General features: G+C 42.9%; 1 protein-coding gene across 2 annotated transcripts in view; it reads left to right on the top strand.

Annotated features, from left to right (window-relative positions):
• The window catches only part of PLCB1 (phospholipase C beta 1), a 448,697-nt gene that overhangs the window by 109,463 nt on the left and 315,351 nt on the right, over positions 1 to 23,883 (top strand). For both annotated transcript variants that reach the window (XM_068940306.1, XM_068940307.1), the window contains exon 3: positions 11,051 to 11,119. In XM_068940306.1, coding sequence (XP_068796407.1) covers positions 11,051 to 11,119 — 69 coding nt within the window. The remainder of the gene's footprint in view (positions 1 to 11,050; positions 11,120 to 23,883) is intronic.

Here is a 23,883-nt window from a genome sequence, read left to right as displayed (position 1 = left end):
AGCTGCCTACAATACGCTTTGTATTTCCTTTTGAAGCCAGTCCTCCCCCAGTTCCTTTCTGTGTGTGAATGCTGGCCGTACCTCATCAGTTCTACTTTTACTCCTATTGTTATTCATTTGTGAGAGTGTGGAGTGCAGCTCTGTTAGAATAATTTTAACAGGACCAAACCAATTATCACCAGTACATTAGTCGTGTTTGCGTCCCTGCAACTCCCACTGCTAACTGCAAGGAAAAACAAATTGTTTGGATGAGAAGCATCTAGTTTCAAGCAGCGAGTGCACTTGCATTGCCTTAAACTTGAGAAAATTGCTCCTGTTGGTGCCAGATTTCCTGTTGTTTCACAGGAGCTGGGGAGGTTAGTGGTAGCATGAGGGACAGCGTGGCAGAATGCCCGTTCTGAAGGAAGCTTCGAAAAGCTCATTAAAACGTTTAAAACAAGAAAGTAGTCATCCAGTTCATCAACATCTGATAGTAGCTACAGGAGGTAGCGTTCCCTAATAGGAAACTAAATGACCAGGCGCCCGTTTCTAGGTCTGCCAGGGACTGAGTTTTCACTTGGTTTACAGCACATCGCTTATAACCAGAGTCGTCTGTGCACCCGTTTCTCCAAAAAAGCCAGGTTCCTGCCATCCTAAAGTTCCTAAGTCTCATACCTCAAGTTTCTGTCGAACTGTGTAGCCCCAGGGCACGCTGTCTGTCCTCCAGCAACGGTAGCTGGAATATGATGTAAAGGTAGCAGCGTGGTAAAGGAGAACAGCCTGGTCTAATGGATAGGGCCTGAGACTAAGATACTGAGATACTTTTCCAGCTTTGCCACTGGTTTTCCCTGTGCCAGTGGTAAATTACTTCATATATCTATTTCTCATTTCATCCTCGGTTTGTCTTGTGCATTTAGGCTGTAAGATCTTAGGGCTGTGGACTGTTTTTACGGAGTGTATATACTGATGGGAGAAATAATTATTTATCTGTCTTATACCTGATCCAACAATGGTGACTTTGGAGTAGAACCGTAGCTTCAGACATGACTGAAGAAGGGGCAGACTAAATTCTTTTCCATTGTTACGGAAAAATTACCTTTTTCCAGTGTGGTGACTTTTAAAATCTGAGATGATTGCGGATTGTCGAACACTGTGACTGGTATATCCTACACCCGTTGGCACCGATCAGTTTGCTGGGACAAAGGCATGAAGCTTTACCGCTGTGCTTTTTTCTGCTTCCTGACCGTTTCTTTGGCACTTGGGATTGAGTTGTGGACTCTATGCACCAGTTTCTAGATTGCTTAGCCACGGTCTGTAAATCCAAGTAAATGAGATTTTCCTTAATGAAACAGCAAAGAACTATATGCATAGACACGGAAGACTTGTTTTGCTTTCATTATTAAAAGGGTACTTAGCATGAAAATTCCCTCTCCCTTTTTTTCTTAATAGCCCAGTGCTGCTTCATATAAACTGCAGACTGTTTTCCCTGTACTGGAAAATGTTACTGTTCTTATGTCTCCAGGGATATATGCAGAGAGACTGAGTGTTATGGAGATAGCAAAAAGTTCTCCTTGTGGCTTACATTTCTGTAGGAATAATATAAGGGCCTTTCGGTAGGGATGTCATGTGACTTGGCTTTTAAAGAAGAACCTGCAAACAAAGAAACCTGGCAAGGTATCTGGGACTCGTTCCCTGTGCAGTTAAGTCAAATCCCAAATACTAGGTGCTGCCTTACAGTGGATGAGGTCCTTCAACTCGTTTTGACTTGAGAGCAATTAATGACCACCCAGATAAACCTTAAGCTGTTTTAGATTCAGATTTGCAGATAATTTGATTAGGACAAAAAAGTCATTCTGTTTTAGTGATTTTGAAAAATGTCCATTCCATTTGATAACAAAACCCTTGAAAATGTGTGCACTGGGATGACAATCCACCATATGATTATAGTTGATAGTAGTGGTGGTCACCTCACCAGGTGCAGGTAGGCAAGAGTGCTGGGAGAACTACCTGACGTGCCAGCTCTAACATGGTCTTAAGTGCATCGTCTGCTCCTTGTCTGATGAACCGTATCTATCTGCTTAGGTAAAGTAGAAAAGAAGAAATTGAGAAAGCAAGCTAAAGAGAGCTGCGTTGGAGGGGAGTGGCTAGGAATTTGAGGTATATGGAAAGGCTGGTGTCAAAATTGTATTCTGAATCAGACAAAGCAGTAGCTTAAACCGTTCACTTGCTTGAATCCCTGCTCGCTGCCATGAGTTATAAGGAGGGTATGTGTCTGCCAGGACTATTTGGTCAGAGATATCTTTTCAGACCTAAGAAACCCGTGCAGCCAAAGTGACTTTTAAACCATCCCTTCTTGTTGGCTGAATTGCACATTTGATGCCCTGCCATATGAGGGCTTCTCTGCCTAAGAACATGCTAGTATGAAGGAAGCTAACTGAGTTTCAGATCTTCATTTTGCTTTTCCCTTTTTCTGTTTGAATCAATGTTTTCCTTCAGCTACGTTTGCAACTTCCGTGCCTACTAATGCAACCTACCCACTAAAACAGCCTCACTTGTTTCGAAATTTTCAGCTTGTTGAAAAATCTCTGAAAAAATAAAGCTATTTTCTGCTTTAACCTGGAAAATTTCATGAACAAAAAGTAGGGAAATGCTTTTGGAGGAAAAAGAAAACAGTAGCACACAAATATATTTATTGTTTTCTGTTCAGCCTTACTCCTGATTTTGTAATGGGGCATGTTTCCTGCTGTTAGGTTTTAGGAGGGATTGAATTGAGTGAGGTTTGAATTGTCTCAAATCATGTGTTTTTGTTAGGCATAAGTGGTGCTCTCTAGTACTTTTAGCTGGAAGCGTTTGTACAGACTGCTTAGCTCAACTTAATAATGTGGGCCAGACTGACCTATACATAGTGCATAGGTAGGGGACAGCAGAAATCGCCACCTCATACGTCTCTGGAAGCTGCAGCAGCTCTTCAATTAAAATGACTCTGGTGAGAGAAAGGTGCGTGCAGGAGTTGAACCTGCTGTTTCCTCTGAATATGGTGAAATGCGGTGAAATGAAAAGGCAAAGTTACCTCCCTCCTACAGCTTTGTGCTCACTTTCATATTCTGAATGGACCTGAAGTAGATGGGGCTGCTGCGATTTTCTGCCAGTGTTTATTGGCTGGAAATGCAGAGCTTTAAAAATAAGTGATTTTGAGTGAAGTTGCTGAGGCGGCAGAGTGTTTTCTGTCTGTCTTGGTATCTCAGGATTAGCAATGCTGCTGATTCTGCTCCTCTTCATTGTGGATGCAGAGCAGTTGGGTTTGTCGGAGGAAGAAAATTCAGGAGTCCTTTTCACCAAGTTTTAAAAATAAGAGCACTGGGAGAAGAGTCACCTCTGGTGCCCCTGGAAATGGGGAGGCAGAGTCTGGCTGTAGTATTTTGGGAAAGAAAGAAGTTGTCCAAGACTTCTCTCTGCCCGCGCTGTTCTGCGTGGAGGCAAGAGCAGAGGTTCAGGGAAGAGGAGAAACCCTACGGCGAGGAGCTGCTTACACGAGTCCGCTATGCGCTGCCCCGGATGCCGGCTGTTGCGCGTAATAAATGGCAAAGTCTTCAGAAAATTAGGCAATGCCTTCTTCCCTGCCAGTTGTCATTACTATAATAGCAAGATTGCAGTGGTGCCCCGCTGTAAGAAGTGGGGAGGGACTTTCCTCTCTTTCCCTCCTAGTTAGTGCATCCACGCTACAGAGGGCAGAATTTTTTTTTTCCTTTAAATGCACAGTGCATTTGGCAGTTCATTAACTTTAACTTGTGGCTTGAAGGGATTGCTTTATTTTCTGGATGTGAGGCTGATGGCCGAGAACAGTACATCCTCTTGTGCTTGTACGTTCCCAAGTGCTAGCTGTTTTATGGCTGCTCCTGCTGACGTTGCCAAACGTAGCCTGGATTCTGAAGAATATGAGGAAAATCCGAGAGCTGTCTGATCTTCATTGGCGTGAAACGTGTCATTCTTTTATTTATTCATTTATTTTAGTACGCCTTGGGAAAACCAGCTAGTTTGGAAATATGAGTTTAGTTTAAATGTAACCCGGGCCAATAGCATTTGTTCTGTTGTTTGAATGCGTAGCTATTGCTTCTTCATACCTCTGCAAGGAGCACAGCGTCCTATAATCGATCTGAACCAGGTGCAAGGAGCTGGAAGAGGGCTAGTTGCTTCACACAGGTTGACTAGCCCTAGCATTAATATAATTTTTAACAGCTTGTTAAAAAGAGATGGGAAGGTAACAAACATTTTGAACTTGCAAAGAGCAACTTTATATGGAAAAAGAGTTTGCTGTTGTCGACGCGAGTTTTCTCATGGACCTCAGGGTGTGCTGTGCTACTTGTTTGTTGACACAGCAGATGATTTGGATGTCTGATAATTGAATTGTGTGTTGCCAGGAGGAAGCATAGACACAGCTTCTTTGGGGACCGGCTTGCTCTAGTAGGATACAGCTTATGAATTATGGAACAGGGCTTTCAGGGAAGCGCAGCACCACCTTAGCTCGGCTCCGGTTACCGTCACTGACGGTCTTGCTGTTTGTTCCTGCAGCAGTCAGTGCAGGGTTCTTCCAGAGCAGCTCACCGGTTCGCCACAGTTTTCCTTTGGGATAAGGAGACAAATCACTTTGTTTCATTCAATTTATTCTCAATGAAGGGGAAAAAAAGTGTTTTTAAGAGAGAAATTATATATAACATACCCTCCCTGTGAAAGCACCTTCTCTTAAATTAGCCCTAAATGTTCACTCTTATTACAGAGAATTTCAGTCCTGGAGTAATTCAAGTGTGGTTGATTTATAAGCACGCTATCAAAATGTCTGAAACCTGAATGTGATTTATTCTATAAATGATTATAAATTACTGAGTTTGCCTGCATACTTAGTTTGAATAGATAGGGCCAGATGCTTCCTTCGCATAACTTCTAATTCTTCTCAATCAGAATTAAACATTGACTTTAATTTCCTTCCAGCGTGTTAGAAAGAAAAGATTATAGGTCACTTAAGTTTTTGTTTTAAATAATATATTTAAAATGCGGATTCAAAATAAAAGTAATACAGAACTGAATAGATATTTTGCTTTAAGAAATGTTCATTGCTTTAATGTTCAGAAAATGTTAAAATAGAATTTTTCAGTAGTAAGGAAACGTTTCATTGTGGGTTTTTTTTGCCAACATAAAGTGTTGTTGAAGTCCCCGAGTGAAGTTTCTGTTTCAGCAAAATGGCATTTTCCGTTTGAAAACTTCAACCAGATGTTGCCATCTAATTGCCTTAAATGGTGCTTGTTGACAAAACTGGCTCAGTTATCAAAGGTTCGTTTGCCAGACTGTAAGACATGACAAACTTTGAAGGCAGAGGGCTGTCTTTTATTTTATCAACTGAAAATATTTGGAAGGATTAAATAACCCTTCAGGCACACATCTTCTTCCTCAGATGTAAAAGCAGCAGATTTCAAAGCTAAGTTTAAGTGGAAAATGATTTGTGAGAGTTCAATTACTTGTGCATCCGTTAGGTCATATCCCTGGGCCCCAATGGCTACAGTAACGTTACCATGAGAATTGTGCTAGATAGAAATGGAGATTGACCAAATGCAGGTTAGAGCAGTAGAGTGACACGACCAGTCAACCACAGTGAATGCTCAACATAGAATTATTTTGTTAGGGATACAAGAAAGGTATCTGGACTGACCAACGCCATGCAGCGGTTGCTGCACGCATGCCCTTTTGCAATGTATTCTTGACATAGTAACTGTAAAATTTGGTACGAGACTCGCTCCAGCACTCAGCCTGCCGCACTATCAGTGGCTCTTAGGCAGAGCTCTCCAGTGAGATCCATAAAGAATCCTGCTTTATAGCTAACGTTATGTCACTAGCAACTTCCGTAGACAGTGTGATTTGCTTGGCATCACTTTCGGCAGTTTAAAATAGGAGTGAGCCCGATCCTCAACTGGTATAAATTGGTGTTACTATGTTAAATTCAAATGGGCCTAATTATTTTTATAATACTCAAGCAGTCACTGAGGGTTGCACAATCTACTGCTTTTGTGAGTGTGCAGTCTCACCCATAAAAGTGAGATTGCACAATCTAGCCCTATATGAATAGGTCTCTGTCTCAGCTGCTAGTTGAAAACAACCATAGTAGGATTAATAATTCACTGCTTAGGACTGTCTCTGCTGTAAATTACTGGGAAGTGGGATCTGCCAGTTGTACTAAAAGATGATATTCTATTGCAAGATTAGTAAGTTCCCATGGCAATGCCTGGAGGTCTCTAAAGAGGGAATAGTTGGACTTGCATGGGTTGTGTTTTATCTCAGTTGCCTTGGCTTTTATGCCCCGTGCCACACAGAGCGTGCTTCCAACCAAGCTTGCACCAAGGAAGTCAGCGGTAAAACTGCTGTTGACTTAGGAGGACTTGGGCCAGCTGTTTTGCAGCACATGAAATGGGGCATTTTTCTGTCTGGTACTAAGTGTATTTTTAGTTTTCTAAAAGTCTATCCATATGTTGTAATAGGGGATTAGGAAATTGTCTGTCTTCTCATTTGGGAAGGAAATTGCTCTCTGTCTTTTTAATTAGCTGTTTGAAAGATGAAAGCAAGTGCCCAGGGGTCAGGGAATTCCAAAAGGTTTGATATTTTTGAACTAAGTAACTTCTAAGAAACGGCACATTATGAATTCTCATTTATCTGCACCTCGTTGAACAGTGCCTGTGGAGGCAGCGAGGTGGATGCGGATCTCTCTCTTTTCTCCTTAATTTAAAACACAGGTTACAGCAGCTAACAGGCTGCTGCTTTGCAGTTCTCGATGCGCATATAACATTTAATTATGAAAACTGGACCAATCCTTTCTGATATGTGCTGATGACTAGGACTTTGGACTTTATATTCCCCCAGCTTCCATAATTGCTGCCTAGGAGAGCATCCTAAAGAGTTCAGTGGTCTTGTCAAATAGGGATTTGAAGGAATGTATAGATAGGATTATCCAGCCTGTTTGCTACCTCGGAGAGGTAGCATGACAAAGAGGTAACACGACAGCAGGGCCGTAAAGTGGATTTGCAGGGTGCAGCCGTTCCCATAGCCACCTCAGCAGGTCCTGTCAATGTAGCCCTACAAACTCTGCTCCTCCCCTGTTCTTCTTGGACTCTCCTCCTTAGCTCTTGGATCCCCAAGTTGTCACATTTCCCACAAGTGGCATGCAAGCGACTTGCAAGTAGTAGTTGAAAACCAACAGATGTCTCCCCCTTCAACCCAAAAAAGAAATTCAACCCCTCACCTTTTCCCTAAGGGGGGGAAGGAAGGAGATTTATTCAGTGCGTGCAGCCCAAACAGCTGGATAGCGTTGCCGTCTCCAGCCGTGGCAAGGGGCATCCGAGCAGTCTCGGTTTGAGAGCCGCTGGGGCTGGAAGGCCCCGAAGGTACAGAACGGAGCAGCTGTGTTTCAGTTTATTGCGTTATCTTTGTGAGCACCTGTTGGCTTTTGCTTTTCTATTTCTTCCTAATGTATATTTTTCAGTTTGAAAGGGTCTTTTTATGTTTGTGTTATGGGAGATCTAGTTGCACTTTGGTAAGTGAAAAGATGATTAATTCTGTGGGGTTTTTTTTTTTTGCCTTTTTTATTATTGGTTTGCTTTTTAAGAGCCAAAACATCAGAACAATCCAACCAAAAAAAGCTTCTGAAACTCACTCTGTATGTGGTTCATCATCTCTGTTTAAGACCTGCTTTTCTTCAGTGTCTTTCATTTCTCTCATGTGCTTGCTGTTAAAGCCTTTATTTTTAGTGTATGTCAATCTTTTCAGTGTGCTAAATGTTATTTTTACTGTAGGTACTGCATTTGTCCATAGCTTCTGTAGAACGTTTCACAGCATGCTGGAGACTGCTTTGGGGTGTAAATGGTATTTGTTGTGGTAAATATAACCCCTGGCCTTTTACTCTGAAGGCACGTTCTTGCCCAGTACGAGTAAAATTCTGCTTCCTTGCTCTTGCTGAGCATCTGGGTCGTGATTCTGAAGAGCTGCTGTCTTTGCGCTTCTTTCTGCGTAGCGCCTTTGCTGTTGGTGGAGTTTTATTACATTTCTGCCCTGTCTTGGTTTCCTTTCGCCTTATGGTCACAGAATTTTCTGGCTCTTATCCCTGGTTTTCTTTGCAATTTCTTGCCTTCCTTAGCTCCATTTTTATTCAATGTCTTCTGCTCTCCTTCTCCCCTCGTTTATGTCTAGACTGTTGTCCATTTTCCTCCCTTAGTTCTTGCTCTGGGTGTGAGAAACACTCATACAGCTCTGCCATATTTCATACTTTCAGTTCTGCCAATATCTGAATGTCCCACATGCATTAAATTCAAGACAAGCCCTACATTGTGTTCTTTTTGTTTTATTTAAGGTTGCACCTGCTACCCGTACCTGAACACACAGCTATTTAATAGTGCCTATTTGGATTTTTTATCTCCATTTTTTTTCCCTGTCTTGAGCAGCAAGCCTGCCTTCCACTGCTGACGTATCCCAAACGGTCACTTGGTGTCATTGGTGCTGGCGTGTTTCACGAGAGCCAGTTGTGACAGCTCCCCCCAACGCCTCTCTAAAAGAAGAGAGAGAGGGAACAAAGTCCATTCAAATGGGCAAAGTACGTGGGCAAATGGAGAGCTAGTGCTCACTGCACTCTTCCATTTTTATATGTTTTTCTTGCAGCTCTCCTGGTGAGTAATGCAAGATTAGGTATCATAGGTTGAAATAGTTCCATGTGAACATGTGCAAGCTGTTCTGGCCCTGATTTTAAGAAACTGGAAAAGGTATAGGAGAGGAACTATTAGACTAGTGGTACGGTGTGAGGGGCATGAAGGAGTAGCAGTGCCACCTTGGGACTTTCAGCAGGGGAATTGCGTGCTTTTACACAGGAGCTATCTTTCCCCAGGGTGAGCTCTCAGTCTTTTAAGCGTTGCTCCCTTCTCTTGAAAACTCGTTTCACTTTTGGCTACTGACTCTGCTTATCTCTGCTATGAGAATGCTGCGGTTGTCTATGTATGGGCCTGGTTAGCTGGACTTTCTTGCGTGTAAGGACTTCTCTGCACTGAGGGTTTTGAGCTTTGTCCTAACAGCCTCATGTCGATTGTGATAGTGTCAGACAGAATAAGGATTGATGTATAAGGGGGCTGTAGATCTGGAAAGAAGACCAGCTTCAAACTGGACCTGAAAGTTGGGTTCACAAACCCCCGAGCTGTAACAGGGACAGCTGTAGACAGGCTTTTATGTATGGCAATCAGCTATAAACATCAGAGGTCGGAGCATTGTCAGAAGAGTACTTTATATATATGCCTTGTATATTTGTGTGTTTTGGATGATTTCCTAAGGATGTTTACAAAATATCACCTTTTATAACCTTGCCTATACAGCTTCCTCATCCCTCAGTTTTGACCCCATTGTCCTGTTTCAGGCAATTATGACCCAAAATAAATGTCGCAAAGGTCCAAATTTCTCACTAACAAGCTGGGGAAAAGAGAAAGATCCTGTTCCTGTCCCCAGTAACAGAAAAGTGGTGATGTAAGTTCAGCTGGTATTAGATAGAATTGGGATTGGCATGGTGGGCAGAGGGAGATGTCATGAATGCATAGGCAAGTGAAAATTTTGTGGTAGAGCTCCTGTCTTATAAGTCAGCCGAAGTGTATCTACAAGAACTGTGCGGGAACTGGTCCCTTCAAGTACAAAAGAAGTAAGGCTACAAAGTAATCTATGGGAGACAATATGTCTGCGAGAAAATCACCTTTTCTCCTTGGAATTTAAAAATATAATGGCTTTATGCTGCACAGAAATCTCAAATTCTCTGCACAGCATTGCGCTGAAGACTAAAATTCGTCATAGCTCTAATTGCAGTGTGGTCGCATTCCTGCTGAAGTACCTTTAAACTATATTTGGTATGTAATTGAGCTATGCTAACATGGACTATTCGTCCAAATACTAGTGTAAATGAGGCAGACAAATTTAAGATGTGCTCTAAGATCTTCAAGTAATGCCAAATCAGATCAGATAGTCTTGCCTATGTCTTGCAAAACAATTTGTATTGGTCTTGGGAAAACATACATAACGCTATGTGGATCTGAGTGCTTGCTGAGAACGGCACTTCTCCCTTCTCCAGCACTGATCCTCTGTCCAAGCTCTCTATGCCCGTAAATGCTAAGGTATTCAAGAAAAGAACCAACATGGCAACATCGAAAAGTGTCCTGTCACAGAATGAGATTGGGAAAAGGATGTTGGCTCAGGGTTACAGTTCACTGCCTGTTTGGAGAGAGAGGAATGCCCTGCGCTGATCCCCGTGGGGTGGGTGCACCCCGCTGCAGTGTCCCATGCACCGAGGAGGGCGTCCCACGAGGGTCCATGACCCTCCTGGGCCACCAGACACACACGAGGAGGGGCAGGGTCCCGAAAGCACTAGGTTAGCACTGAAAAAAGACGCTTCATGTCATACATGCAGAGCGTAGTACATGAACTTGCCTAGCAGAAGCTGTCGTCATGGGTCAGTTTTGTTCTCACCAGGGCGTGAGTTATAACCCTGAACTTAACAATTAGAACCCAGAACTCAAGAGTAACATGTAACAGTAGTCACTGTAAAACTGTTGGAACATGTTGTCGTTGTATATATAGCTTTTTTTATGTATACTTTTTTAATGTACACTTTTAAAAATATAAGGTAGACTTTCTGTTGCAGAGAGAGAATTTTTCAGTTTTGTAACATCCCCCTTTTCACGTTATAACTAACATAAAGCTAAAATTATATTTAAAAAACCACAACAGCTGGTATTTAGTAATCCAAGAAATATGCTTGACTAATATGGTTGATTGAGCCTCTGTATATATATGATAAGAGACAAAATGCATATTTTTAAGGAATTTAAGTTACTTAAGTAACTTAAGTATTGCTATTAGAATACAGCGCTCCATGAAACTGTTTGCAGTTTGGACAGGTGTCACTGCAAACAGGCTAACCGTTATCTAAACTGGGAAGTGAGGCTATGTTAATACAACAAGGCTTTTTAACTAATGTAGTAATAATCTATATTGCAATTTTTCTTTCCAGGAGACTGAGCTGCTAGATATCAGTCTCGTCAAAGATGCCAGATGCGGAAAACATGCCAGAGCTCCCAAGGTAGGCCTTTTTTGCTGGATGTTTACTACGTGTTACACTGATTACCTAGGGGAAAATAGAAGGGGAATTATATGTAAGCATTACAAAATTTCCCTTAGGTAATTAAAAAAAAAAAAAAAAAAAAAAACTTTGTATTTTCCTTCATTTAACAAGGTTTCTGATAAGAAGCGCTATGATTGTTGAGCTGTTACTATTTGGTTCTTTATAGACAATGCTAATGAAAGTTCTGTTTGAAGTGAACAGACGAGAATTGGGTGTTGTCTAGGGCAATGCTTAAACTGATAGAAGTTCCTGGCTTCCCTGATGGCCAGGAACTGGTCAGTGTTTAGCTCGGCGTTGCATTTTCTGCTGCGTATTTTCCTCATTTGGTGCCCCTTGAGGCCAGAAAGAGAGTTTTTTAGCTGTCTTCAGAGAGGTCAAGATATGAGTTCCTTTAGGCCCGCTCTGATGGATTGCATACTCCTTTGCTGTCTTTAAAGACAGTTGGCAGTAGATCTATGGTTTCTGTGATGTTTTCAATTGGACATAAACTACACATCAGAGAGAAACCCAAGTGCTCAGCTCTGGAAGCTAGCTTGTGCCTTGGGGAATCACAGGAGTGATACAGGAAAAGAATATCTCTCTGGGCTCCTGAAAGTACGGCACTGCGGCTGCTTAACTGCTGTTGAACCTGCAGGGTTGGAGTAGCCCAACAGGATGCTTTTCCTGTCCTCGTCTTGGGGGGAGGAAAAACGTGCTGGCTCTGAACGGCTGCAGCTCCTCTGAAGCGCGCTCCCTCATTCTTCCACCCAGCCGTGGCTCTGGGCACGGCCCCGTGAGCTTCTCAGCCTTTGGAGGGTATGTGTTAAGAGTAGAAATGGTGGTTTCTCCATGCCTGAGTATGCCTGTAGTTATCTCAGAGCAGACTGTTCAAGTTTGATTTCTTCAAAGCTTTCCATGTAACGCTGGCTGCGTTTTGAAGGCTGAGTTGTAATTGAAATGCTCCAGAAGTACTTTATGACATGCACATTAATACCAAATGAGTTCACCATGATTAATGGTTCTATGCTGAATAGCAATAAAGTATTAACAATGGCTAGAACATTATTTTAAAATGCTACCCACTTTACAGAGGACATTCTTATTCTTCTAACAAAATGTTTTTATCTAAAATTTATGCATAGCTATTGCCTTGGTGACTTTTATTTATTAGGTTACATAAAGGCTGTTTTTGTTGCATGTTACCTATTTGACAGCAGTGGCATTAAATGAAGGGTATGAGAAAATCCTGACTTTTAGGGTGGTGAAATGTACCACCTGTGTGATTGAATTTGCTTTTTGTCATTGATTTGTGTGGGCAGAATGAAAACAGCACCTGGGTTGGCTGTTGATAGGATCTTGCAAACTGTGTGAAACCAAATGCTCTTTCTAGGGCTGGTCATGTCTGTTTTGCTTTGATGCATGTTGCGGGCTCTGAGCAAAGCAGTATTGACCGCAGGTGAGCCAGCGTTACAGAAGCAACTGTTTGTGTCGCATCCACAGAAGTTATGAAACTCGTATAGCAGCAGGAAAGCTTGGATCTAAGTCAAGCAGTAGCAGCTTGTGATTGCATGGGGGTTTCTAGTGTAATCCCTGGTACATATGTGTAGTATTTGCCAAAACTCCTAGGTTTTAGAGGTACTTTTCTACAGGTGTACTTTCAGAGGGAGCAGCAACCCTTCTACTCAGGTGAGAATAGATACTGAACTATCATTATGGATAGTTCCTGTGTGGAAAACCAAGCGTCCTTCATGCAGCATACAAAGAAGCCTTTCACCGTCTGCTCCTTGCACTGTTAAAAGTGGGATGCAGATGATGGTTATGTTGTGATGGTGATTCAGAGCCGTATCCATCAGGACAGCTAGACAGCAATTTACTGAGAGCATCTTGCCCTAGAGCCTCTCCGCAACTTCCCTATGTGCAAAAGTGTCAGAGTGGGCCTTTACCCTTATCCTTTCAGAAAGCTCAATACTGATTTCATCCATGGCAACATCCCTGATCCTTGTAAATAAAGGAGACTCAAGACTGGGAAAACAAGACGCAAGCAGGAGGCTTTGAGTTTCCAATTGGCTGGATGCCTCCAGCCAAAGGAAATACTAGATTTAGAGGGTTAGGTGGAAGATAGGCCGTTTGACTCTTAAGTAGAGCAATCACTTCAACAGCAAAGGAAGTGGGACACAAAGGTTAGAGGCTTTATCTGTCAAAGTGTTTAAGAATCTGAGAATAAGCCTATATGTCTTTCACTGGAACATGGCTTTCTAGTGATGTAGGAGGGACATCTTTTAGTGTGTACCTAAACACTTAACAGTTGGGAGAAAAGATGATTGTCCTCAGACCCCAAATCACTAAACAGTGTACTTGAACGACCCCGTGTAACTGAGAAACTTGAACATAGCCTTGTTTTTCCACGTTTTATCAGGGATGAGTCCTTCTATCTTTAGCTGCTCTCTTCAGAAATGATCACAGAGTTTTCCAGCTAAATGCCATATACATGCAGAGTCTTATTCTTCAGAAGAAGGGCAAATCTCAGGCAGTACAGAGCACTGCAGTGGATCTCTAAATGAGGATATAAATGGAAGTAATGTTCTGAGGAGAATAAAAAAAGACTTATTAATTGTGTATGTTAGAAAAACCATCTGAATTCAAAACACAATGAAAGTTATACAAAGTGAGGGAATTATAAGATGATTATCAGAACTGTAGCCTTTTAGTAAGTGTCAGACTCATTTAGGATGGGAGCAAAAGAAATGTGGAGAATAGATTAATATACAGTTCATTTCTTTCCTTCTGAAGATGTGACTGTGTAAATTCAGTGCAGCCTTTTTGAAATGTGAAGGGCCTTTCTCCAGTTTCCAGGCAGTCAGCACTCAGCTGGCAGCAGCGAGGTTAAAGCAGCAGGACGCCGAGGGCTTATGTTGATTGACTGTTTAAATGCTGAAGGAATTGTGTAAATCATTGGTTGCGATGAAGCAGTTACTTACTTCCTTTCGCTTGCACAGTACTTTCACTTGTGAAGTTTAATGAGGAGGTCTATAAAATAAACACAGACATAAGTTGGACAGAAAGATGTGTATTTGTCTAATGTAGCACAGAAATAGCGCTGCGTATTCACATTCCCCCTGCGAAGCGTGGAAGTGCCACGAAAAAAGTGTCCATCTCCCTGAAACAGAGACACATAGCTGAAAATGTCATGCAGCATTAAGTACTGGCGAAATGGTTAGGTGGTGACAATTTTGCAGCTGCATTATGCTAGCAGGACTACGATATTCAGTTTTTACCATCTTGTATTTACTTTAGCCAATAACAGTTTCTATGGAAACTAAAATCTTAATGCAACTGTGCAAGTGCTTTTAGTAGCAAGAATAAATATCAGGATGAGTTGGCGGGAGTAAGGAAATAACCCCATGGTAAATGTTCACATTTAAAACTTTTTTGATGCGTTTAATTATTATGTTTTCCCTCAAAGATATCATAAAACATTCAACAGGAAATGAATTTCTTTAAATGGCATATACTGTATAGAACCTGCAAGAGATTAAATTATGAACGATGGGATCGTTCAAATGCCAAAATATTTATAGAGCATAGTCCCCAATTTTAAAAAATTCTCTGCTCCCCTACCCCAGATTTTCTCACTTTGAGAAGAAAGCTTTACAGAGAATAATTAAGCCTTTTTAATATCAGAGGTTTACCAAGGCTTCAACTATAACAGTATTTTCACCAGTCTTTTTGTATTTGGTGGCTTTTCCTGAAATCTTCAAATCGTAGAGTGAGTGAGATGATTTCAGGAGCATCTCAGCTTTAATTTAAAAATACGCTCGCCTTCCTCACTGCGAGGAGTTGGCTAGTTTATAACATGTTTGTAGAGGAAAAGTTGTCATCCATGAGCTAATTGGGTTCAAAAGCTAAAAGGAAAACTGAAAACATGTCTAAGTAATTACCTGATGATTTTCAGGGAAGTGGGGAGGTGCAAGTCTTCGTGTTTGAACTGTTAGCGCTATGAAGACTGCTGTTTTACTGAGTCTCCTTCTGTAATCTCGTACACTGATTCAGAATTTTACTGACATTTGGGTAAAATTTTTGCCAATAAACAGACTGCTGTCTGTTATGTTTGCAAATAATCTTTAATCTTTTTTTTTTTTTTTTCAAACTTATTGCCTGAGTAAAGAACTCTCTTGAACCCAGTCAAAGCACACACAGGCCAATGAACACATCACCGATAACGCATGGTTGGTTTACCTCTGAATGAGGCTCGAACTCCTAATTTACCAATCCAATGACAAGAGCCTGTCAAAATAAACATAAACCAGTCACTGGATTTCCGTATGGTATTTGAATTTATATTTTTGCTGGCAGTCCAATATTCTGTGGTCAGATTGTTTGTTTTTCTTCTATCAGAGCCCGAAAGAGGCCTCTATCATTTTTATTATATTTGAAAGCTGAGTGGTTATTCCTTTCTTTATGATAAACCTTGAGCTAGGGCAATTATGTTGTGTTTAATAAACTTCCCTGATTAGGCTGTTTGAGGGAAACGGCAGATAGATTCTTTGGGTTTATTTTTTTTTTATTTTTTATTTTTCCTTCCGCTCTGAATTCCCTGGAGAAGTGTGCCGCCTCCCTGGGTTGCGCAGGAGAGTGGCAGACCTGGCCTTTGCAGCGCAGGATTGCCGGCGTGCTGCCTGTCCACAGTGCCGCTCTTGCTGTTGTTTTTATCTGCTGGTAAACGCGTGGCACTCTCCCTTCAACAATCTTGTTTTAAATTAGAAACTCTCATGTAAATTATGCCTAAGCAACGTTCCGTTTCTGCCAAAAATTAAGAAAGACTGAAATGCGCACGCAACTCACCTTCCTCCCACCAAAACTCGTCTCGTTTGACTCATCTTAGATATAACATTAACCTCCTCAAAACAAAAACAAAAACGGCAACCACAACAACAAACGCAAGCCCCTAAATATTTGTTTTGTTCTGCGTCGCTGCTTAGTTTCATCTCCACAATGGTTAAAGCCTGTGGACGCGCTCTCCTTGACGGGAGCTCAGGCCGAGCCGTTTCGCAGGCTCAGGGAGCAGCGTCGGTGCGGTGGCAGTCGCGGGGCAGGGCAGCGCGAGCGGGAGAGCGGCGGCTCTGCCCTGAGGGTCCCGCAGCCCTGCCCGGGTGCTCGCTGCCCGCCGTCGCCCCTCTGCGCCAGCCGCACAGGCGGCTGATGGCCGCAGGCGGCTTTCGGTCCTTCCCATCTCCCCCCAGTGCCGACTTTTGCCAGGAAACGTCTCAGCGCTGCCCATAGTGAGGTAATGCAGGTTACTGCGGGGGGGGAGGGAGGGGGCATATTGCTAAGAGGCTTTTAAATTTTTTTCCTCAATGATCTGTTGGAAGTTAAGCCCTTGGGGAAAGGGCCTCATCCACAGAGGACGGTGAAGCTCTCGGTGCCGCTGCGCGGAGGACTTGTCAGGGAGCTGTGTGCTCCCCCTCTCCCTGGCCAGCGTCGCCGCGCGGGATGGGCTCCACGCTCTTAGGGAAGCAAAGCAAAGCAAAGCAAAGCAAAGCAGAGCTTCCTCAAGAGGCACCCGACGCTCGAGGTGTTGGCCGGCGGCAAAGTAGCCGTTTTCTTGATGCGTCCTCCGGTTACACGCCTTCTGTCCAACGGGGCGGCCTGTTCAGCGCAGTGGACGGGCTCGAGCGTTTTGCACCCGCGCTCTGAAAGCTGCCCAGCAGCGCCCGGGTTGCTGGTCCGGCTCCGGAGCAATTTGCGGAGCCCCTCGTGCCGAGGGCCGCGGCCTCCTCGGAGATCCCCTGGCACCCCGGGGTGGCCCAGGTTGCTTGAGGCGATTTTGTGCAGCCCGCTGCTCCCTGCGAGGCTGGGACCTTTCTGGAAGCTTGTGGTCAGCTGTAAAGCCTGGCTCTGCCTCCTAGGTCCTCAGCCTCAGCGTTTGCACGCGTTCGGAACGAGGCAGAAGGGACTGTTTTGTGCAAGGCTTTGACTATGAATCATTGCCAGGAAGTCTTTTTTTTTATTTTTATCTTTTTTTTTTTAATCCCCTCCCCACACACTGGTTCAGTTAGTTTTTTTTTTTCTGTGCTGCTTGGTTTTATATCTTCTGTTATATTTGTAAAACGTATGTTTTATTTTTTAGTCTATGCTTTCATGCCCTAGTGCATAACAGTAAATTCTACTTTTAAGTGCAAAGGTATTTTACAAATGTTTTCACAGCTTGCACAGTTTGCATTTTAAAAGGTAGACTAGGGCACTGCCCACTGGCAACAGGGAAACACCGTGTGTGTTAAGAGCACCAGCAGGCATCGGCAAACCTACCTTTTTAAATGCTATTTCTGAACATGTGTTTGAGTAAACCTGCATGCTGAGGTCTATTTTTTGTTTTCTCCTTCAGCGTGACTTTTTGCATGGTTGTGAAGAGTGACTGGCGAGGGCAGCTTTGGGTGGCCTCAGGCGCATGTAATAATCCAATGCTATCTGAAACCCCCCCAGACCGTGCAGGAGCTTTCGGGCTGAGGCTGGGGGAGATTCAAGTAGTACACTGCAGGGCACGGACTAATCACTTAACTGAGCGTGTACTTCATGCAGATGGGGAGTGCAGCGCTTAGGGAGTATTTAGTGTTTCCCAGCTGCGGCAGTGGTGTGTTGGGTGTAGTCAGCTCCGCTCTGCGTCAGCGTGAAGGTTTCAGCTCCCCGCTTGCCTTTTCTGGCCTGGGCGCGGAGGAAGGGGGGAGGTTGCAACGTGGCCGTCTCTGGGGGCGAATTCCCACTCACGAGATGCTCCAGTCCCGCGGCCAATCCTGCCGGAGACGGCAGGAGCCTCTGCGCTGGGGTGCGACTCATGCGCTCTGGCGGGCTTGCCTCAGCCATGACTGGTTGGACCAGCCTATCTAGCCATGACCATCACAGATCCATCCCCATTCTGAATTGTGGTAAAGCTCCATCAGGTCTCATGAACTGCATTTTTTCGATGGTTGGCAAGAATTTTAAAAATTGTTAGGGCAACATAAAGGTTGTTTAAGAGGTCAGCTTAGTGATGCTAAGATGTTAATATATAGTAAGAATGTCCTGTGTTGTCATCTTGCACTCTTTGTGTATTCATATCCACACATTGCCTCTTGATTTACACTAAGATCACAAAATCTTGGGAAAGCTCAGGCCTTTTTTTCCCGTGTTCGTACAGTACCTAACAGAATGAGCTTCTGCTTCATGAATAGGGCTCCTAAGAGCTATAGTAATTAAAGCAAGTTGCTTTTCATAAAGAATGCTGCATGTAGCCTCGGCCATGAACGCTCGCAACAGAAAATTTCTTATTTTTTCTGAATTTTTCATTGGAAAATGTAAAGATACTACCAACTGCGTCATGTTAGTCTTTCCTTCTGAGTGATAATCTCCATCTAGAAGTATTTCTTAAATATTGAAGTGTATATTTTTGCAGAAGTCTGGAGCTATGTCTGCATTGAAAGATCTGAGCGTGACACCCTCAAGCTTCAGATGTGGGAGGATGGAATCAAAAGAACATGATCAAATGAAAATGTCAATGCAGGAACTTTTTTGCATAGTTGTTGGAACAAAAGATTAAAACTTCCCCATGGTATCAGTGTTCAGCTTAGTGCATTTCATGACAGCCGTGTCTTGTAAATAACTGGTCAGAGAAAACAGCTGAATTGTAATTAGTTGCAAGGGTTAGATATATTTGTTACCACCTGCGTGTAAATGGCAGGCAGCTTATTCTGCACCTCCTGGTAGAACCAAGCAAAAGCATTTAGGCTCAGAGACGAGACCTCTGTTGCAACCAAGTGAAAACGTATCCCCTACTCTACTCTAAGCTGAGCATGTTTTACAAAGACGAAGTACCAAATAGTAATGAATGGCAGCAGGAGGGCTTGGTGCTAAAGCAGCCACGTGAGACTTGGAGGTCATCAAGGTTGGTAAGGCATCACCTGTGTTCAGTGGGGCGCCTGCGTGCCGAGGCGTACATCAAAGGCTTGCTGGAAGCCTTCAGGTAAATAGCGTGGAACTGTACCTTTTAAACAATGATAAAGTGTCTTTGATCAAAGCCAACAATTCAGACTAGTTTTTAAAATTTAGAGGGGTTGTCAAAGACGTTTTCTTTAATACTGAAGTTACTTAAACTTGCTTAAAACTCCATTAGAAGAGTTTTCAGTTTCAGAGTTCGTTATCTCCCATGCTACATTAGCCCTTTCCTGGGCTCACAGCTAAGCACAATTGGCTATAAACACACATATTTGCCTTACGTTTGTTACTAACTACTTGTATGATATCCAGGACAGATGTCTATGGAAAAAGTAATGTGAAGAAACTGAAGATAGTGCAGTTGGCTCTCAGGGCTAAAACGTTGATCACAAAATTTATGGCCCTTACTGCAAACGATCCTTGTTGTATCGCTGTGGCTTTTCAGCGTATTGGTTAATGTCCCAAAGCACGCCTGCACCTGGGGAGAGAAGCCCCACTGCCCCCGTGACGTGATATCGGCATCAGATGTACTGCTGTTTCTTAAAGTACTGCAGATGTCCCACAGAGGGAGGCTGAAACGTCTTGTTTTCTGATGAAAGTGCAAAAGTAAACTTGACAACTGCTAGGCACACCTTTATGCGATCCTGCTCTCTTGACGGGCCTCTGTTGGTGTTGTGGGGAAACGTTTTATTAGTAGTGTGGAAGTGGGACTTAGAAGAGAGTCAGCTGCAGGTAAGATAATCATACGTTTTACTAGACACCAAATTAAGGAACATAGGCATCTCTCTGTCTCACTAGCACACAAAATCAAGGTAAAATATTACAGGAAGTTTTGAATTTGATAAGGGAAATGTATTTTTTTTCTTTTTTAAAGTGGATCAGAACGCTTAGAGGCAACTATCTGTGGCCTGATCCAAAGTTCAGTAAAGTGATTATGAGTGGCGTTTGTCACTGACTCGAGCGCACAGGTAGCTGCTTTGTTGGATGGGGCCTACGGTTTGGGCAGGAGAGCAGTAGCTGTTTGAAATTAGCTTAGGGACTACATAGAAATAGCTAAGAGTCCTTTTGAATTAAAAAACAACAGGAAACTGTGGCTCGCGCTTACGCAGTGATATTTGAATAGTAACGTTAAATACATGTTATCATTTTCCAGGGGATCAAGTAGGAATATCTGCTGACACAGATTTTACAGAATTTTAGAATCTGTTTATATTTTGTAAATATTTTTTGTATATTTTATGTACTGTGTTAAAAAGGATCATTGCCTTTTTGGAATATATGTATCAGATCTCCTCCGGAAACATTTCGTATTATCATAATTGAAGTGAGAAAATATTTTAAGGCAGGAATATATTCTGTATGGCCTGAAGTCTAGTGTTGAATGTTTTGCCTTGTTGAGGTGATTTTTTTTTCGAACAGATATTGAACTCAGTGTAATTCTTCTGCGAGTGTCAGGAAACACTTTTCCTTTGCTCTAGTCTGCCATGGATGCATAAGAACGTGGAGGCAGGTGCATCCTACTATCTGTGTGTGTGGTGTGGGGTTTTTTGTTTGTTTTTTTTTTTTTTTTGCAGTAGCAGATTACTGAAAGCAAGACTTTTTTTTCTATTATAAACAGGATGATGTTACCTACTAAGGCATGTGAATACTTCATTTTTTAAGTAATGCTGATAGTATCTGTGTGGTAATGACAAAATACCTTGTAGCTGTATTGAGCATAAATTCCCTGTCTCTGGCTTTCTCAACTCTGTTGCTTCACAGCCTCCTCCTAGTGAAATAAAACTGATCAGTTGTTGCTCCTAGGGATTTTGGATGCTCAGCTGCTGCAGCACTCTTCCGCTCTGCTCTGTGCCTGGGGTGTTAATGAGCCGTCCACAGGGATGGCGCCTGCAAAACGGATGGCACAGCGACGTTCAGTGCTACACGAGCGTGTGCATGCGGGAGAAAAGTAATTGCTATCTGTATGTCAGCGCTAAAAGACTATTCTCTGAGATCCCCAGATTTGCTTACTACATTTTTCAGCCATTGGTTTCAATGGGTGTCTCACTGGAAGGAAGCGCAATGTACTCCTGATAAAAACTGCTGCGTGTTCGTACTGATTAGTACCTTCTTTAGTAAGGCTTTTTTTACACATCAAGTGTATCTGGGACCTATCCTTCCCAAGGAAAACCATTTCTGTCACTACAAAGCTAATGGGTAAAAGTGCCATGGTCCCTCCTCAATGTGAGCAATCATCACTAGTGATGAATAAGGACTGAATAACGGGGCGTTTTCTGGGTGTGAGTTTTCTCTCCTGTCTGCTGGCCAGCACTGGAAGGGTGTGCTGTCCTTCCAGTGCTGCTCAGGGTACTGGGAGAGGGTCTGTTTTGCATTCCATGCAAAATGACCCTAAATCGGAAAAATCAGAGTTTGGCTCCTCTTGAGAAGATTCATCTACTGAGAAATCCTGTGCGTGAATGTGTGTGTCATTTCTGTTGAACAGAAGTAATCTGATGGGATGTGTGTGAAAGTAGGTGAATTGAATTTTTCCAGAACTTATCTCTGTTCTAGGGTATATTCAGGAATTTCATTGCACTGAAGGGTTAAAGTATATGGTTTGGATCCCAGCTCTTTCTTGGATACATTGTTCTCCATTTCATGCCTCTGAAGTGTAGCTTCAATTATTGACCAGCCTAGAAATTCAGGGATGTGCTTGAAAATGTACCAGAAAGATCTTAGGATCACAGCGTAGCAAGAATGTGGAGAAAGTGCCTGAGCAGAGTCAGTGCTGATCTTACACTGCAGTTCACTTTAGCTCTTTTTTTAGTCCCTACAACAGCCTTGATTGAATTGCAAAGCAGAAAAAAATAAGTATGTGATTGTAAATTACAGTAATCTGTTAAAATGAAGGTTCACTCTTTTAAAGTTGATTCCATGGTGGTTTACATTGTTAGCTTCTGAGTTACATTGTTTAACTTGGGAGATTTGGATAAAAATAAAGTGCCTTGCTTTGGAGAAGAAATACCCTTGGCATTTTCTTTGTTGTTCCTTGGAATTAGAAGACCTTGCAAATTTTCGGTACAGAAATAGGCCTAGGTGGCAGCAGATATTTTTTTCTATGGTATTGTGCACTCTGTGACTGGGGCTCAGTTGCCGTTAAGAGATACTGACTGCTTTCCAAATTACAGATTTCTCGTGAGTGTTATTTGCTATAACACCCGTTCCTGCAAAGAAAACTTCTTTTTTCTTCATTATTTCCATGACAAATTCTCAAACAGGTGTGAACAGAACTGGGAAATACTAACGTCATAATTTGAGGTGTATGAATTTTACCATTTCTACAAGTGTCAATAACCTGTGCTGACAAATGAATGCGATCGTGAAGACAGCAAAGGTATGTAGCTGGTGGTTAGCTCCAGCTCAGCAGGCGATGAATCTGGCTGTTATGGGCCGTGTTGTAGGGCCTTTTGATTTGAATTTTTTCTTTGCCTACGGGAAAGTTATGTCCATGTCCTGGTCCATTCCTGGTCCAAGGACAGTGTTAAACACTATAGTTTATTGCGAGTGTCATGTTTTTCGTTTTTTTTTTTAATAGGTCAGAGGAAATGAGACCTTTCTGCAGTTTCCAAATACAATTTTTTTTTTAACCAACTCAGTGATTTTTTTGTAGCAACTTTTGCAATAGAAAGATCCAGTACTTAGTGAAGGTCTGACTTGCAGTGCTTCTGATGCTCTTTTTTCTTTACTGAAACTTGTTATATATTGTAATACCATAACTGAAATTACAGGAAGATTTTGTTTTTGTTGCTCCCAGAGTTAATTTCCTTCCTTCGAGTTTAATCAAAACATGAAAAAAAAAAAAAAAAGCGTGTGAGAAGCCGTAGGTTGCAGTTGTGAATGCTTTATATAAACTGCTTCAAAAAGACATTGGCGTGAACAGAGCAGTAATGTTAGGCAGGGTTATAATGCACAAGAAAAAAGAAGTCAAACTCATCTCAGAAATAATGGTAGGAATATGCACGCTGTCAAGATGCCCTTAAAAAAAGGAGTGGGGGTTGGGGGGGGGGGGGGGAAGAGGAACGCAAGTGTCCTTGACTGGGGCCCTGCACGTAATGCCAAAAACGAGCAGAAGGTGGGAAGGTGATGGAGTAGTGTCGGAGTACGGCGTGCGTGCTGAAGCCTGCAAAGGAGAGTTTTGGACAGTCCTTGGCGTCTCGGAGGAGCTGCGGATGGGGCCCAGTGCACGCATGGTGCTGGCCCGGCCCGAGGCCGGGAAGAGGGTCGCGGCGGTGAGGCTTGGTGCTTTCGGCTGCCGCCTCCGGGGAATGGCGAAAGCGGGCAAAGGTGCTGAGTCCTGATGGGCAGAGCAGAACGTGGGGAGCTTTTGGCTGTACAAAAAACGATGCTTTTGTCTTCAGGTGAAGAACAGCGCTTGCTAGGTGTAACTGCCTGCTGCTAACAGCAGGTGAAACCTTAACCCTTTGAGGGCAGTGGGAATTTGGCTTTTGGCTTTTGTTGAGACCAAGATTCACTTCATTTTCCTGCAGAACAAAACCAACATGTTTTCTGTAATATGTTTGCTGTAATATGTTTTTGGTAAAACATTGTAAAACACAAAATGGTCATTTGGCAATTTGAGAAGGAAAGCTGATTTCAGCTAACCTAATTAGTCCAGTTTTGCTGTGTTTTGCCTTGATAGGGGAAATAAAACCCTTTTTGTCCTTCCTCTCAGAGCTGGCTCCAGGGATCTGTAGGGACTGCTTCTGCCACGCATGGAAGAAGCAAGCCCGGAGCTGCCG

The sequence above is a fragment of the Struthio camelus genome, chromosome 3, assembly GCF_040807025.1.
Source record: "Struthio camelus isolate bStrCam1 chromosome 3, bStrCam1.hap1, whole genome shotgun sequence".
Taxonomy (NCBI): domain Eukaryota; kingdom Metazoa; phylum Chordata; class Aves; order Struthioniformes; family Struthionidae; genus Struthio; species Struthio camelus.
This window is presented reverse-complemented; position numbering and strand designations above follow the sequence as displayed.